The 19,393-nt window shown below is 36.4% G+C and overlaps 1 protein-coding gene across 3 annotated transcripts in view; it reads left to right on the top strand.

Annotated features, from left to right (window-relative positions):
- Positions 1–19,393, top strand: part of ARMC6 (armadillo repeat containing 6) — a 54,161-nt gene that overhangs the window by 2,092 nt on the left and 32,676 nt on the right. For all 3 annotated transcript variants that reach the window (XM_053700690.1, XM_053700689.1, XM_053700688.1), the window contains exons 3-5: positions 4,773–4,855; positions 10,203–10,773; positions 11,016–11,161. In XM_053700690.1, coding sequence (XP_053556665.1) covers positions 4,773–4,855; positions 10,203–10,773; positions 11,016–11,161 — 800 coding nt within the window. The remainder of the gene's footprint in view (positions 1–4,772; positions 4,856–10,202; positions 10,774–11,015; positions 11,162–19,393) is intronic.

Here is a 19,393-nt window from a genome sequence, read left to right on the forward strand (position 1 = left end):
CAAGGTAATCACAGAGGTAACAAATATATTAATATATAACAGTGTTTGTTATGCAAAATTTGGGAATGGACAATTAACCTTTTAACGCCGTTATGCCGGAATAGAACGTCATAGCTAACAGCTGTCTTGAAGCCTTCTGCGCTTCCTGGATTTGATTGCGGTCTGGAGGGCGTTCCTAGGGTTATAGAGACGCCCCCCAGACCCGATCCAATAATTGAAATCTCGGGATCGTGTGCACGACGCGTGATTTGAATTTGTTTACATCAGAACATTGGTTCCGATGTAAACAATTTAATCCTGGCAGGAAAGGGTTAAGGGATTATCTATCTTTTTAAACAATAATTAATATAAAGTCCTTTTTTTTTACCACCATTGTCCAATAATTTGCATTTATAAATCTCATACAAGCTTTTTATACTTTCATTTTGTTATGGATTGGCTTTTTTTCAAATCCTGTATAATCATCCCCCACAGGCTCTCTAATTACTAGTTCTGTTCAAAATAGTTAGTAAAGTCAAATATCTAATCCTTTGCACCAGAGTACCTGAAAGTGATTTCTTGAGTAGGCAGTGAATATTTACACAGTACCATCTTAATTTTGTCCACTGCTTTGGAGTAGAGAAGCTATAGTCAGACTGTTTGACAGTAGATGGGGGGGGGGGGTAAATGCATGTGCTTCAGTACACCTTTAAAGGGACCTTAAACACTTGGCATTAGGGTTTTGTGTTTTTTTTTATTCATAATGTTTTTTCAGTTTTTAAAATGCAAATACCTTTTATTTTTTTTTTATTTTCTGACCGCTCCGTGAAGACATGGGTGAAAGTGATGCTGAGAAAACTGTAAGTCTGCTTATTGCTGTGAGCGTGCACGCATATAGACATCGCGCTCACAGCATAACTAAAAAACTACTGCTCCTATAAAGTTTGCAGCTATAATATTTATTGCTAAAGCAGCATATCTTTTGAACTGGCCTCAGCTATTGTTTGTTATATAGCTGTAAGATAAACATTCATTATCGATTATTAAAAAAATATAATATTTACTCTAGACTGTAAAAATCCTCAATGTAGTGCAAGGGAAAGAGGGATGGGTAGGGATCCTCCAACACAGTTACAGCTCAGCGAGGCGACTGCTGTCTCATAAATATATTATGTTATCTTTATCACTAAGCTGTGTCACCATTCCACCCCTCTCTCTAAGCTCCCGGAGTCCCGCTCAAGCCATACATTTTTTTCTTTACTTTCAGAGTTTGTTTAGATCGGACCCTTTGAAAATCTTATCCTTAGTTTTTGATTTACGGCTTTGACCAGCAGCTCAGATGAGAACAGAGAGCGTGAGCTGCTGGTCAAAGCCGTAAATCAAAAACTAAGGATAAGATTTTCAAAGGGTCCGATCTAAACAAACTCTGAAAGTAAAGAAAAAAATGTATGGCTTGAGCGGGACTCCGGGAGCTTAGAGAGAGGGGTGGAATGGTGACACAGCTTAGTGATAAAGATAACATAATATATTTATGAGACAGCAGTCGCCTCGCTGAGCTGTAACTGTGTTGGAGGATCCCTACCCATCCCTCTTTCCCTTGCACTACATTGAGGATTTTTACAGTCTAGAGTAAATATTATATTTTTTTAATAATCGATAATGAATGTTTATCTTACAGCTATATAACAAACAATAGCTGAGGCCAGTTCAAAAGATATGCTGCTTTAGCAATAAATATTATAGCTGCAAACTTTATAGGAGCAGTAGTTTTTTAGTTATGCTGTGAGCGCGATGTCTATATGCGTGCACGCTCACAGCAATAAGCAGACTTACAGTTTTCTCAGCATCACTTTCACCCATGTCTTCACAGAGCTGTCAGAAAATAAAAAAAAAATAATTGAACACCTATAATAAAAAAATAAAAGGTATTTGCATTTTAAAAACTGTAAAAACATTATGAATAAAAACAAAACAAAACCCTGGCTAACAATAATCACTGACAAGCCGGTCCTCTCACACAGCTATCATTCAGTGAAACTGAAAACGGCTGCAATTGACTCCACTAAATCTATGAAGTTCGTTCACAAAGTTAATGAGAACGAGCTTCATAGAAGCAGCTAAGACGTTGCTTTCTTTGTATGCACATGCACGGAAGTAAAGAAGGGAGTGCACATCAAGTCGGCATATTATCCCATACAACGTGCGTTACAACATGGCGGCTACCACTGCATTCAGTAGGCGGTGGTTTAGTGGTAAAATTCAAAATAAAAGATAATTGAGCAGAAGCAAGATAAAAATATGGAGAAACAAATAATGTTTAAAACTAAAACAAAATGTTTAAAAAAAATAATAATTAAATGAAAACAGAAGGTGTTTAGGGTCCCTTTAAGGTGCTATGCTTTCAGATCATTCTTATTTGTAAAAATGTTACGTTGTATAACAGGCTTTGAAATGAGCCACAGCTTCTCAATCATTTCTCTGACTCCCAATTTCTATACCCTTCACTGGGACTTTATATTGTATCTGGCTAGTTTCTTGATTTCTAATGCTGATAGAAATTTCTCAAACCTTGTTTTAAAGCATTCCTTTAAACACAATATAGAAACAAATTATAAATATGTCTCTGTAAACAGCATGGTCTCTGGTTGCCATTTGTGGACTATAAAAATCTATTTGTTTGTACATTTTTCATAGGTTTAGTATATTATGTGGATGTGTTGGAAGATTTAGAGAAAAAAATTAAAAAAGGGTAAAATATAAACTACTTGTAAATACCTTGAATAGAAAAAGGAGGCACTCAATTCAGAAATAACATTTCAGCACATGCCATTACAATTTTTTAAACACTAAAATTTTAGAATTGTATTAAATAAAAATAAACTAGTATCTGTCCACAATAAATATTTAATAAATATGTAAGCTGGATTTAATCACAGGCTCCTCCATTTTAAATTGAAGAATATCTCTACTTTTTTCTTCAATAACTGCAACAGAGCACAAAAAAAGAGTGGCACAAAATAGTGTATTACATTGATGACTGCTTTCTACTCCAAATCTTATGTTGAATATACTGACAGATTTCTTGAACCACAAAAGGTCCGGATAGGGATGCATTCACTCTACCCGGCTCCAGAAAATTCACGCTGTGTCTGAGTGCACGCGCATAAGGGATCTCTGAGCCTCTTAGCTAACTCTCGTCGAATGATGGATCTTTCATCTACAACCAGATCCAATATAATGACACAAACTTGCCAACAACATTCCAATAAGGTTTATTGGGAAGGTTGTTGGAGTCAGTCCACCTAAACATTCCCTATACCTTGTGTATTCCCCCCCCGATCCAAACATATTATGTAGTCATTATCAATATTAAATTATCTGTCATGTTTTATTTTCACTTTGGCTATGTATATGTTGCTTCCACAAAGTGCTCCTTAAATTGAATGTAAACTTTAATAAATTAAAGCCCAGTATCAAAAAATAATCATAAAAACAAGGGCACTTTAATTTGTTAAAGTTTACAAAGACGCTTATATTGTATATATTTTTTAATACTTACCATTGCGTTATGGTAAACATAACACTGATCCTCCACCCGCATCTCCTGCTTTCTTTAGCAGATCCATGACGAATCCGGCTTCCTCCAATCGTTGCATGCCTTCTTTGGCCTCCAGCTTGTGGGGCACACAACGATTGAAGGAAGCAACAGCATTCATCATCATTATGTTAAAGAAAGCAGGAGATGGGGGTGCAGTTATGTTTTCCATAGCATAAAGGTAAGTATTTTTAAAAATAAGCTTCTTTGTAAACTTTAATGAATTAAAGTGCCCCTGTTTTTAAGATTATTTTTTGATACTTGGCTTTAATTCATTAAAGTTTACAATCACTTTAAATTTCTTCTAAAAAAAAAAAAATACTCAAGAAGTCTAAAATATGTCTGTTTTAAATTGCTCTTGTTTTTTTTTTATTTTTGTGTGCATTTACCTATTCAGGAGCAACAAACCAACTGAAGTCTGAAAAATATTTTACTGGATCTTGGTGTTTAGTTTTTTTTTGTGTTTGTGTTTTTTTTTGTTTTTTGTTTTTTTAAATCCCATGATTTCACTCAATTGGAATTGGTTGGAAAATTATTAAAAAAAATTCAAACTGCTATATAATGTTTCAAAGGAAGTTTATTGATGGGTCAGAATCAAGGCCAATGTTTGAAAATATGTCAAACTTTACTATTGAAATCAACAAACATGGTCATATAAGCTTAAAGGGACAGTCTACACCAGAATTTTTATTGTTTTAAAAGATAGATAATCCCTTTATTACCCTTTCCCGCATAACCAACACAGTTATATTAATATACTTTTAACCTCTGTGATTATCTTGTATCTAAGCCTCTGCAAACTGCCCCTTTACATCAGTTCTTTTGACAGACTTGCAGTTTAGCCAATCAGTGCCTGCTCCCAGATAACTTTACGTGCACTAGCACAGTGTTATCTATATGAAATACATGAACTAACACCCTCTAGTGGTGAAAAACTTTTAAAATGCATTCTGAAAAGAGGTGGCATTCAAGGTCTAAGAAATTAGCATATGAACCTCCTAGGTTAAGCTTTCAACTAAGAATACCAAGAGAACAAAGCAAAATTGGTGATAAAAGTAAATTGGAAAATTGTTTAAAATGACATGCTCTATCTGAATCATAAAAGTTTATTTTGGCCTAGACTGTCCCTTTAAACACCAAGGTACTGCATATTAGAAAAAATACATTGTAACTTTTTTGTTGTTGTTAATATATATAGGTGTTGATCTAACCAATATAATTAAGGATGTGCATAAACCCACCAATGAAAATGAGACTGCCCCAGATCACGAAATCTTACAGGTGTGTATGATTTAAATTAAGAATATAGACTGACAAAAATGCATTTCTCCTTTTAAATAATGGAATGAAAGAGCCTTTAAAAGTATTTAGTATCAATACTAAAAACAACTCTTTGAGGTGGGGGTAAAATAATAATGCTTAGCCAAATAAAAGTCTGTACATCTAGTGTCTCTTTTATCATATATGGCTCACTTGTATGTTCCAGTAACCCTCAGTCCACAGTTGTATAGCTTGAGCAGATGGAATCTAGTGATTAGTCCTGCTAGACATTAGGGGATTGTATGGGCCTTGCTGGGTAATTTAAAATGATGTACTGTGTTAAATTCATTCTTTATTGTATTTGGCACAACATCTTACAAAACTTCAGTACACTGCATCAAAAAGTTGTAACATTATTGTGGCAGGAGATAAGGAGTGCTAATAGCAGTATTATTCATGTAGTAGTATGTCATATACTCCAATGGTAAAGAGAGCTGAGAGCTAATTAACACTTTTACAAGAAATTAAGTCTCAAAGACAATTTGTTTTGGATTTGAAAGGATTTTTTTGTATATCTATTTATTTAATGGTGAACCTTCATTTATAGATATAAACATACAAATGTGATATTCTATGTTTTCTGTGTGATATATTATGGTGATTTTTTTTAAAAAATTTTTTTTTACTGATTTGTATGTGATATGTTATTTGTTTTTGAATAATTGCATTTTTGGGGGAATTGGGATCCTCTAAGAATATGCACACACCCAACATATTTTAGCAGTTCTGGCACACACGTTTCATAATAATTTTTTTAATTTCATTGTAGCAGTCTGGCGATTGCTGATTCTAACACTTTTACTCAAACCTATTTGCAAGGGCTCTCAAAAAAAATTCCACTGTTTTGAAGAAATAAATGCAAAGCCCTACTTATATCAGAGTGGTACTCCCACAACATAAAAAGATGAATGTTGTCTTGGTGGTAACAAGCATTTGGCAATTGATTACAATTAGGCAATTAATAGAAGTTAAATTAAAGGGATATTAAAAAGTTTGAGATTGTAATATAAAATATTTAATTATGTGTAGTTAAAAAAAAAAAAATTGCAATATACTTTTTAAATTCCACTGAGTTTCTGTAGAGTAATGGATGCCACCATGTCGGAACTTAAGTTTTCACCTTATTGCACTGTCTTTCTGTGAACAATTAGGGACAGATATAAAACAGGCAATAAAATATGGGTTTTCACACAGTCATGTTTACTCAAACTGTTTTTTTTCCTGGTTTATATATCTTTCAAGGTGCCTATTCAAAATCAAGCGAAGAATGGAAGTTTTCAAGCGGAAACATGATTCACACCACCTTTGTTTTCACACCTTCGCCTAGAATATTGTTTAAAATGCTATTCAAATTTAAAGGAATAGTCGAGTCAAAATTAAATTTTCATGATTCAGATAGAGCATCAATTTTAAACAACTTTCTAATTTACTCCTGTTATTGATTTATTAATTTTTCTTCGTTCTATTGGTAATTTTATTTGAATGTGAGCTTAGGACCCGGCCCATTTTTGGGTCAGTACCTGGGTAGCACTTGCTGATTGGTGGCTACATTTAGACACCTATCAGAAAGTACTACCCAGATGCTAAACCAAAAATGGGCCAGCTCCTATGTTTACATTCCTGCTTTTTCAAATAAAGATACCAAGAGAACAAAGGAAAATTATAATAGGAGTTGTTTAACATTGCATGCTCTATCTGAATAATAAAATATTATTTTTTGTTGTTGTCTAGACTATTCCTTTAAGCAATTTTTCATTCTTGGCGTCAAAATGTACCTCGAAAACTCGCCATCTGCTTGGAAGAGAGAAAAGAACATTTCAGTTTTTCAAGCAGAATCGATGGCTTTAGGCAAGACATGCAGTTCTGCCTATTATTCCTACTACTGAACATGAGAACACGGCCACAAAAAATTGACACCCCCAGATTCCCCAGCTAGGAATCTTCTCCATTAGATATAAATTTATTAAAATGTTTGCTGCAAACTAAGTAAAAAAATAAATTTTATATACATGCTCATATTTTTATACTGGGAGTGTGTGACTAAAAACAGTAATTACTTCAATAAAGCTATAGGTTTAAAATATATAAATAGTTTTCAACAAATGGAAAAAAAAAAATATGCAAAAAGTCAATACGCCCGAATTATATGCTGCATATTTTCTTTGCATTTCTCTTTGAATAAGCGAGAAAATATGCAGCGTATGGGTGCTGATTTTTATGCGAACCACCTCAAAATATGCAGAAAGTCTTTTTGAATAGAGGCCTAACTGTCCTCAGCAGAAGATAGAGATAAATAGAAAACTTGTTCAAACATAGCAGCACCCATACTTTATAGAATCTAGAGTACTTTATATAAACTAATCCTTTACATTTATATTGTCAATATTTAAACGGCTAATATAATGGTAAAATACAGCTACCTATTATTCTAAGGCTAATCTTTGCTTTGAATACAGCATGTGTTTACTGTTTCATATCCTTTTAACCAGCAGCAAATTGCTTTTGTTTTTAAAAAAATGTTCTAGCCTTTCATCCAAACAAAGTATAAAAAGGCAGGAAACAACATGGGCAAATAAAGGACCAGTCAACACAGTAGATTTGCATAATCAATAAATGCAAGATAACAAGACAATGCAATAGCAGTTTGTCTGAACTTCAAATGAGTAGTGGATTTTTTTTTCTGACAATTTTAAGTTATGTCTTTTTCCACTCCCCCTGTACCATGTGACAGCCATCAGCCTATCACAAATGCATACACATACCATGTGACAGCAATCAGCCATTCACAAATGCATACACACTTATTCTTGCACATGCTCAGTAGAAGCTGGTGACTCAAAAAGTTTAAATATAAAAAGACTGTGCACATTTGTTAATGGAAGTAAATTGGAAAGTTGTTTAAAATTGCATGCTCTATCTGAGTAATCAAAGTTTAATTTTGATTGAGTGTCCCTTTAAGAATAAAATGCACTTTGTATTCACAAATCACTTGCAGACTTGGGGCCAAATTATTAAAGTGAACGTAAATTTAACGATATATCAATAAGTCAATGCTTAAAAGGACACTGAACCCAAATTTTTTCTTTTGTGGTTCAGATAGAGCATGACATTTTAAGCAACTTTCTAATTTACTCCTATTATCAAATGTTCTTTATTCTCTTGGTATCTTTATTTGAAATGCAAGAATGTAAGTTTAGATGCCGGCTCATTTTTGGTGAACAACCTAGGTTGTCCTTGTTGATTGGTGGATAAATTCATCCACCAATCAAAAACTGCTGTCCAGAATACTGAACCAAGAAAAAAGCTTAGATGCCTTCTTTTTTATATAAAGATAGCAAGAGAATGAAGAAACATTGATAATAGGAGTAAATTAGAAAGTTGCTTAAAATTGCATGCTCTATCTGAATCACTAAATATTTTTTTGGGGTTCAGTGTCTACTATAAACTAATGTAGTCGCTAAGTTTTTTTAAAAAAAAAATATTTTTAACGATTTTCATGATATAAATATATTTTCAATATAACCTTTCGCTATGTTCCTCCTCCCCCTTGCTTTCTTCCGGCTTTTGTATTATAATTCTTACTAATGGTCCCACCCGCCGTATACATATGGTTAGCGTATGCTGTCGGCATTCAGCGATGTCTGTCGGACATGATCCGCGGAGCATGTCGTATAGACATATGATTAATCGGCCCCTCAGTCTGCAGTAAATATGTCCATTAAAAAAGATTTGGCATTGCTATTAATAACACTATAGTATATTTGTTCAAAATATGAGTAGTTTAAACCTTTTCCAGACCCCTGTGCTGAGATGGAGGGTTTTTTTCTGCTTACTTTTTTCTGCTATTATAAGTCCTATGCCAGTGAGTGACCCATATAAATTATAAATTTCTTTTAAGTAGGTCCAGCAAATTCAGAATATATAATTTATTATATTTATATTTCATTGCACATGAGAAGGGTGCAACAACATTTTTTTGAATAATTGTATATTTTTGTTACGATTTTAGTTTATCACCTTACTAAATTGTTATCAAGAGTATCCAAGTTTAAAAGAGGGACCATACAGACTAGAGGGTCCAATTTATGCCAGAGTAGAAATAAAAGCACCTTTTATATTATAAATAATTATATATTTTTATTTTAACTTTTTGAGGATTTGGTTTGTCTGTAGCTCAGTTGCGGTGATGATACCAGTATTCCTATTGAAGACTTAGTAGTGCCACCCTGCCACCAACGATCCCTGGCCTGTAGTGCTGTTTCTTATCCGCGATTCCCCTGCATGACAAAATGGCTTGTCGTGTGCACACAGGCAAGAAGTCTTTGGCTTGCACATCAAACCGGTTAAGATGCCAAGTTAAAGGGACCACAACACCCCAAATTTTTCTTTCATGATCCAGATAGAGCATACAATTTTAAACTACTCTACAATTTACTGCTTTTATTAAATGTTCTTTATTCTCTTGTTTGTTGAATGAGCAGCAATGCAAAATATACAATGTTATGAATATTGTCTTGACCTATTTTTCAGTAGTGTACTCACAAAGTGTATTATATCTCCAGACACAAATATTATGGAACCTCTATATAATTCTGTTAATGTAATTTAATATATGATACTCTGAATTATATCATTTGCAAGGGATAATGCATATAAAACCTTCATCTTAAAGCAGATCAATAAGCTTACACCATTACAATGATTTAATGATTATCAGTATAGAACTAATAAAAGCATTCGCAGAATTATGGTATTTGCAATAGCTTGCGAGTTTAAGAGATAAACAGAAACATTGTTATTTATTTTCTCAGCATTGCTGGCAAGAATCAGGTAAGCTTATATTCATGGCAACCGTAATAAAACGGATATTATTATTACCAGATTTCTGATTGACCCAGCGTTATTGTTGGCAGATAAGACCAGATTTACAGGGATTACATAACAAAAACATTTGTGACTAGAAAAAGATAAACCAGTATTGATTAGCTCACCTGTTTAAAAACTACAATGCACTACTGGGAGCTAGCTAAACACACCAGGAGCCAATGAAAAGAAAGATATAAATGCAGCTAGCTCTCACTAGTGTATTGCTGCTTCCAAGCCTACATAGGTATGCTTTTCAACTAAGGTTACCAAGAGAACAAAGGAAATTATATAATAAAAGTAAAGTTGTTTAAAATTGTATGGTCTATGTAAATAATTAACTTTAATTTTGACTTTATTGTCTTTTTAAGGTTGCATTAAAGTCATATATTGTTCATGAATGTGATAAACTGACTTTTCTTAATCATCTCTTATCTAATTGCAGACACTGGAGTCCCTTAGAAATAAAGTAGATATGTCTTCTCTAAGTGATGTTTCTGAGCTTCTCATACAGTTTGGAGATCAATGTAAACAAGGCATGGGTTATCGTTATCTGGCGGGACAGAAATCTGCATATCCTGTTGTGCTAAAAGCTTGGAAACTCTGTGAGGGAGACCGAGAGGCACTACTGAACTGCCTTTATGCCATGTCTGCCCTCACAGATGGGCAGCCTGACCTGTTGAATGCTGATGGAAAGGATCTTATAGTTCATACCCTGAAGAACCATGCCTCTGATGCAGAGGTGGCCTTGATTGCTATTCGTTTAACCCGTCATGTTTGCCTCAAACACGAGCAGAATCGACAGGACCTGGTGAAGGCAGGAATATTGCGCCAGCTAACAGGGGCTATTGCCAAACATGGAGCAGACCCAGATGTAGTGCGGGAGGCATGTTCTGCTCTGAGAATTATGACATTTGATGATGACATCAGAGTTCCCTTTGGTCATGCGCATGACCACGCCAAGATGATAGTATTGGAAAATGGAGGATTGAAGATGTTAATTGATGCTGCTAAAGGTATGACATTTAGACTAGGAAGGTAATGAAGAACCAGTTTATACTAAAATACACATTGTAGTTTTGTTAACTTTTATCTAGATGTTTTTACTATTTAAACTAAGGTGTTGGTAGATCCAATTTAGGTTCTTGTTTTACAAAGGGTTGCTAGAAGACTGAAGTTGAGAAATGGTGTAAGTAGTATTGTGCATATAGATCAAACATTAAAATAGTCAACTAAAACTATTCTTCTTATCTCCCAGCATTCACTGATAACACCAGTGTCCTGAGTGAGATCTGTGGCACAATTTCTAAACTCTGTGTGCGCAATGAGTTTTGCCAGGATGTGGTGGATCTTGGAGGGCTGAATTTCATGGTGGCACTTTTAGCTGACTGCATTGACCATCAGGTAATATACAGCTACCTCTAGCGTAGAACACTTCTGTTATGGAGATTTAAATAGTTATGATCAACAATAACTATGCAATTTTACTGGTGACCACTGATAAAAACCTTTTTGTCTGAACTAGCCATCTCTTTCTATCCGCTATAAAACTCACACCACATTTGATCAATGCTCTTCCTTAATTACCACAATTTATATGAAACATATATTCGAATACTCCAAAAAGTTAGGGGCTATGGCTCACAGGATGTCAAGCATAAAATGTCTTGTTACAAAGAGCAGACCACAGATTAGCGCTATGCGTCATGCCAACCACATCCTTTCTTTTATTAATTACTAGTTATCAGTTTACAGAGCAGCCACAGTTTACATGTGCACATGACAAACCATTATCATTATGCAGTTGGTTACTTAGTCTGTGGCACTCCCAAACGTGTGGTATTGTCACAAAGGGGCAGAGCCTCTGTAGCTGCAAGAGAGCTGAATGGGGAGGTGATTTAAACCCCTGAATCTCTGCTCCTTTGGCAGCTATAGACAATCAAGACCCATCATTCGAAAGAGAATCGCCTGCACAACAATATTTAAAAAAACAAACAAAATCAGGTTTTACTGGGAATGGGAGCTTTAAGGAAGATATAATGAAAAATTAGAAATATTTAAAGAACCACAATAAAGTTTATTTTATAGTGGACAAGACCATTTTAAAGAAAAATAAATAGTTTGTCTGTATAACCAAGTGATCACTGTGATGATAGCGATCAAATTCCAAAAAATGTGCTTCTATTTCTGCTTTGGCAGAACTGATACTATTATTCATAATAGTGCCTATAGAACTATGTATGTATAATAACCACCTGTATAAACCAATTTTAAAGTGGCCCCACTATAATTAACAACAAAAAAAGTGATATAAATATCCTAATAAGCTATTACAAGAAATAGAATTTATAATGGATTGTAAAATCATTAATGATCAAAACTTAACGTCCAGAAATCCTCAAACAGTCCTGTAAGATAATATGCCATATATCCATTCATCAACGGATAATAATCACAGTTTGAAAAAAAATATCACTTGTAAAAGGGTCCCATTGCGGAATAGTATGGTGGGAGATCCCTCATGCTGAGGCAGCTCTCTGTAAGGAGGAGTGTTGCAGTTAGATAGACGTTAAGTAGCAAGAAAACGGCTTCAATTCAATACTGCAGTCATTGACAATGCCGCAAATAACCATATGAATTAGTTTCCCTATCCGGTTACTTAAACATCCAATTTCAGATGCCTTACACAACTTTTAGTTGTATCCCATATTGGTTTTATCATCCAAGGTTATTAGGCATAAATGTTATTCTCCTACCTTGCTAGATATGCGTTGTTGCAAACTGGTTACATACAGTGACCTGTAGTTTTAAGCAATGTGTAAATCCACTGCCGGTTCACATTGTCAGTGTTTCTCCACCTCCTCTTTACCTTATCCGTTCAAGAGAGCGCCCCTATCTCAACCACCTACTATTGCACAATGTGGAACTAATGGGTAGAGAAGTGCTATCTGTTTATCGAGTGCAAACACACCCAATGGTGGACCAATCTGCCCCATATTGCAGAGACATATATATCTAGCATAAGCATGTACTAATATCACCATGCATCTGCAAACAAAGTGATATCCGCTTTAGCACTATAACTTTTAATCAACGCTTTAATTTAAGCAAGCTGGAATGTTAATACTATTGAGTCACTATTATATTATATAAAAATACACACATTGCTAGTGCTTTACATTTCTGTTAAAGTTGCAAGTTACTATTACTGGATTACTTAAAGGGACACTGAACCCAACATTTTTCATTAGTCATTCAGATAGAGCATGCAACTTTCTAATTTACTCCTATTATCAAATTTTCTTCATTCTCTTGGTATCTTTATTTGAAATGCAATAATGTAAGTTTAGATGCCGGCTCATTTTTGGTGAACAACCTGGGTTGTTCTTGCTGATTGGTGGATTCATAGATCCACCAATAAAAAATGCTGTCCACAGTTCTGAACCAAAAAAATGCTCAGATGCCTTCTTTTTACAATAAAGATAGCAAGAGAATGAAGAAAAATTGATAATAAGGGTAAATTAGAAAGTTGCTTAAAATTGCATGCTTTATATGAATCCCGAAAGAAAAAAATTGGATTCAGTGTCCCTTTAATGTTTTGACTAATTCTATTAACCTCTGAGATTTAAACTGGAAACAACTGAAGTGTCAGAATTTGATATGTAACTATTATAATTGTTGCAAGTTAGTTACAATACCAGAATACCACATTTATCTCTAAGTTTTGGTAAAATCTGAGTTTTAGCATTCTAAATTATTTTCTCGGCCATATCGCATTATTTAACTTAAAAAATTGGTATGGGGGTTCAGATGAGGGCTACCAACAATACTGCAATAACAAAAAGGGGAGCCATATTTTGTGGTATAAAGTCCCTGTTTTCCCCATAGACTTTCCTCAGCCAGCCAGCGCTGCTCACCTACATGGATACATTGTATCAAACCCTCAGTCTACAGGTTTTTATACATTTGTAACTGTTTACTGCACACAGACACTTAAAGTGAAAATCAATTTTGATGAATTAGTGCCCGGTTTTTAATAATCCTATTAAAAACAAGGGCACTTTTAATTAATCAAAATTGACATTTTACTTGTTTTCTTCAAAAACTCACCTTTTTAATCCTGACAGCCGCTGCAGCGCTTCTTCCGCCCGTCACAAGCCCTCTTTGCAGGTCCAAAATGACGAATCCGGCTTCCTCCAATCACGGCGTTGCCTCAGGCCATGATTTACCCGGGGAGGAAGACGGATTTGTCATTTCTGACTAATGAAGAGACTTCTGACAGCCGGGGGAATTGCTGCAGCGGCTGTCAGGATTAAAAGGTAAGGTTTTTGAAGAAAACAAGTAAAATGTCAATTTGGATGAATTAAAGTGCCCTTGTTTTTAATAGGATTATTAAAAACCGGGGCACTAATTCATCGAAATTGACCTTCACTTTAAAGCAGCCCTGTCAGTACCTACTGCTGAGAAAATAATGCTCACACAGCACAGCTTTAAAGAGCAGTATAGCACCTGGTCACACAGTCTTAAAGGGACAGGCAAAAACCCACACAGCCTTCAAAGGGTTAACTAGCACCACACACACACACCGTCTTAAAGGAACAGATCACCGTAATGTTCACGCAGCGCAACTTTAAAGGCAGCTCGGCACCTGCTCACACAGTCGTAAAGGGGCAGGCACCCACAACCTTTAGTGGGTAAACATGCACAGTTTTAAAGGGAGCGATAGTATGCATCCACACGTGATGCACACAGCCTTAAAGGAATGCTCTGTCTTAACAGGACAGTGGCATGTGCACGCAAACAAACACACAGAGCACTCACAGCCTTTAAAGGGACAAATTGCACCACAAGCACATAGCATTAAAGGGACAGATCACAGTAATGTTCACACCGGGCAACCTTTAAGGGCAGCTTGACACCTGTGCACAGAATGTTAAAGGGGCAGGCACACACAACCTTTAGTGGGTAAACATGCACAGTTTTAAAGGGATAGATAGTATGCATCCAAACGCAATGCGCACAGAGCCTTAAAGGGACTCTGTGTCTTAAAGGGACAGGGGCACGTGCGCACACACACCCCACACTCAGACTTTAAAAGGACAACTTGAACCATACGCACACAGCGTTAAAGGATTTAGCTCACACAATGCACACCTAGCGCAGCCTTAAAGGGACACTGTCTTAACAGGACAGTGGCGCACACACACACACAGAGCACTCACAGCCTTTAAAGGGACAACCCGCATCACACAGCCTTAAAGGGACAGATCACAGTAATGTTCAGCATAACCTTAAAGGACAGCTCGGCACCTGCTCACACAGTCTTAAAGGGGCAGGCACACACAACCTTTATTGGGTAAACACGCACACTTTTACAGGGAGCTATAGTATGCATCCACACGCAAGGCACACAGCCTTAAAGGGACACTCTGCCTTAAAGGGTAGGGGCACGTGGACACACACTGCACTCTTTAAAAGGACACCTTGAACGCAACGCACACAGCGTTAAAGGAGTAGCTCACACCTAGCGCAGCCTTAAAGGGCAGCTCGCCGCCTGTTTACACAGTCTTAAAGGGGCAGAAACACACAACCTTTAGTGGGTAAAGTCACACTACACGCACCGTCTTAAAGGGAGCGATAACAGTATACATCCACATGCAACACACACAGCCTACCATTAAAACTATGTGTTTATGGTGGGAGGCTGTGTGTGCATCTGCCACTTTAACACTGAGTGCTCCCTTAAAGGGATAGTATACACTCATTTTCATATAACTGCATGCAATAGACACTACTATAAAGAATAAGATGCACAGATACTGATATAAAAATCCAGTATAAAACTGTTTAAAAACTTACTTAGAAGCTCTGTTTAGCTCTGTTGAAAAGGTAACTGGAAAGCCCACTGCAAGTGGGAAATAAGACACTCCCCCCTTCCCTTCTTTTGCATATGAAAAGACCCTTTACACAAACAGGAGCAAGCTGGAGAAGGTAGCTGACGGTATTCTCATAAAACTTTGGGGCTTGGTTAGGAGTCTAAAAATCGGAGCAATGTTGTTTAAAAATAAGCTATACTATACATTTTAAAAAAAACTAAAACTTTATGGGCTATATAAATAGATCTACAAAACATTTATGCAAAGAAAAAATGAGTGTATAATGTCCCTTTAAGGCTATGTGCATTTTGGTGTTGCGTAAAAGTCTGTCCCTTAAAGACTGTGAGTGCTCTGTGTGTGTGTGTCCATGTGGTTCTATCCATTTAAGACAGAGCATCCCTTTAAGGCTGTGTGCGTTGCGTGTGGATTTATACTGTTTTCTCTCCCTTTAAGACTGTGAATGTGGTGTGACTTTACCCACTAAAGGTTTGTGCCTGCCCCTTTAAGATTGAGTTAGCAGCCGGTGAGGTGCCCTTTAAGACTGCACTCGTTGTGCATGGTGTGAGCTGATCCTTTAACGCTGTCTGTGTATAGTGCATGCTGTCCTTTTAAAGAATGTAAATGTGGTGTGTATGTGCCCCTGTCCCTTTTAAGATACAGCGTCTCTTTTAAGGCTGTGTGGATGCATACTATTGATCCCTTTAAAACTGTGCGTGTTTACCCACTAAAGGATGTGTGTGTGCCTGCCCCTTTACGGCTCTGTGCGCAGGTGTCGAGCTGCTCTTAAAGGTTGCGCTGCGTGAACATTACTGTGATCTGTCCCTTTTAAGGCTCTGTGCGCAGGTGTCGAGCTGCCCTTTAAGGTTGTGCTGCGTGAACATTACTGTGATCTGTCCCTTTTAAGGCTCTGTGCGCAGGTGTCGAGCTGCCCTTTAAGGTTGTGCTGCGTGAACATTACTGTGATCTGTCCCTTTTAAGGCTCTGTGCGCATGTGTCGAGCTGCCCTTTAAGGTTGCGCTGCGTGAACATTACTGTGATCTATCCATTTAAGGCCCTTTATGGTTGCGCTGTGATCTGTCCCTTTAATGCTGTGTGCATGTTGTGTAAGTTGTCCCTTTTAAAGGCTTTGGGTGCTCTGTGTGGGTGCACGTGCCACTGTCCTGTTAAGACAGAGCGTCCTTTTAAGGCTGTGTGCATCACGTGTGGATGCATACTATCGCTCCCTTTAAAACTGTGCATGTTTACCCACTAAAGGTTGTGTGTGCCTACCCCTTTACGACTGTGTGAGCAGGTGCCGAGTTGCACTTTATAGTTGCACTGCATGAACATTACTGCGATCTGTCCCTTTTAGACGGTGTGGGTGTGGTGCTAGTTGACCCTTTGAAGGCTGTGTGGGTTTTTGCCTGTCCCTTTAAGACTGTGTGACCAGATGCTATACCTCCCTTTAAGGCTGTGCTGTGTGAACATTATTTTGTCAGCAGTAGGTACTGACAGGGCTGCTTTAAGTGTCTGTGTACAGTAAATAGTTGCAAATGAATAAAAACCTGTAGGCTGAGGGTTAGATACAATCTATTCATTTAAGTGAGCAGAGCTGGCTGGCTGTGGAAAGTCTATGGGGAAAACAGGGACTTTAAACCCCAAAATATGACTCCCCTTTTTGTTCCTGGAGACACAAACACTGCAGTATTGTTGGTAACCCTCATCTGAACCCCCATACCAATTTTTGAAGTTAAATAAGGCGATATGGCCGAGAAAATAATCTAGAACGCTAAACTCAGATTTTACCCCAAGGGTAAAGTTTCTTCAAACAGCTATCTAACCAGTTTTAATCCAGTAGTTGAAACAATTCACCTATATGATAGTATATTTACTATCATTATTTTGATACACCATCCAACAGAATAAGAGTGTTACCAAAACATTAGCAGTATTTTTCTTTATTTTTTATTTCTATGGAAAAATGCTATATATTTAGTACCAGTGCTAAGATTGTCCACCTCAATTCTATTATATTCCTATACCCATACTTTGTTATTGACTGGGAAAATAGTGTATTAAAGGGACAGTCTAGTCCAAAATAAACTTTCATGATTCAGATATGGCATGTAATTTTAAACAACTTTCCAATTTACTTTTATCAACAATTTAGCTTTGTTCTCTTGGCATAATTAGCTGAAAGCTAAACCTAGGAGGTTCATATGCTAATTTCTTAGACCTTAAAGGCCTCTGTCTTAAATTAATCCCTCTACCATAGGCATTTGTATACTACGTCACTTCCGGTGACGTTTTATCAGCTGGTGGAGGTTTGTGGCGCTCACTGCGCATGCGCTAGAGGCCCAAACTCCTTACATCAGCTGATGCGAAGATTCAAAGAATGATGTGGCACGCGCACGTTACTGGTTACAAAATCCCAATGAACGTGTTTGTTCATTGGATTTTGTAACCAGAAAGGGTCGCACAATATGTACACCGCGGTCAACTGTTACTAGTAAATACACACACCATGTACTAGTGACAATTTTCACATATTCACTGTTCATATATATATATATATATATATATATATATATATATATATATATATAGTGTTATATATATATATATATAACACTATATATATATATATATATATATACTATATATATATATATATACTATATATAAATATATATATATACTATATATTCATATATCTTCATATATTATATATATAACACTATATAACAATGTCAGTACCGTTTCTGGTTACAAAATCCAATGACACGCCGCTTGTTCATTGGGATTTTGTAACCAGTAACGTGCGCGTGCCACATAATTCCTCATCAGCTGTTGTAAGGAGTTTGGGCCTCTAGCGCATGCGCAGTGAGCGCCACAAGCCTCCACCAGCTGACAAAGTGACGAGGTATACACATTCCTACGGGTAGAGGCATAACTTTAGAACACCTCCTCTTTTATATGAATGCATTTTGACAGTTTTTTACCACTAGAGGGTGTTAGTTCATGTGTGTCATATAGATAACACTGTGCTCACGTGGAGTTACCTAGGAGTCAATACTGATTGGCTAAAATGCAAGTCTGCCAAAAGAACTGAGATAAGGGGCAGCTTGCAGAGGCTTAGATACAAGATAATCACAGAGGTAAAAAGTGTATCAATATAACTGTGTTGGTTATGCAAAAATAGGGAATGGGTACTAAAGGGATTATCTATCTTTTAAAGGGATAGTAAACACCAAAAATGTTGTTGTTTAAAAAGATAGATAAACCCTTTATTTGCCATTCCCCAGTTTTGCATTTTGCACTGTTATAGAAATATACTTTTTACCTCTGTAATTACCTTTTATCTAAGCTTCTGCTGACTGCCTCTTATCTAAGATCTTTTGCCAGACTTGCATTTCAGGCAATTAGTGCTGACTCATGAATATCTTCACGTGCATGAGCACAGTGTTATCTATATGAAACACATGAACTAACAACCTCTAGCTGTGAAAAACTGTCAAATGCCGAGGCGGCCTTCAAGGGCTTAGAAATGCATATGAGCCTACCTAGGTTTACCTTTCAACTAAGAATAACAAAAGAACAAAACAAATTTGATAAAAATAAATTAGAAAGTTGTTTAAAATGACATGCCCTATCTGAATCATGAAAGTTTAATTTGGACTTAACTATTCCTTTAAAACAATACAAATTCTGGTGTAGACTGTCCCTTTTTAATTGTATTCTGATTGAGCATCCAAGAATCATACTTGTGTTTTTAAAGTTC

Source organism: Bombina bombina, chromosome 2 (genome assembly GCF_027579735.1).
Source record: "Bombina bombina isolate aBomBom1 chromosome 2, aBomBom1.pri, whole genome shotgun sequence".
NCBI lineage: Eukaryota > Metazoa > Chordata > Amphibia > Anura > Bombinatoridae > Bombina > Bombina bombina.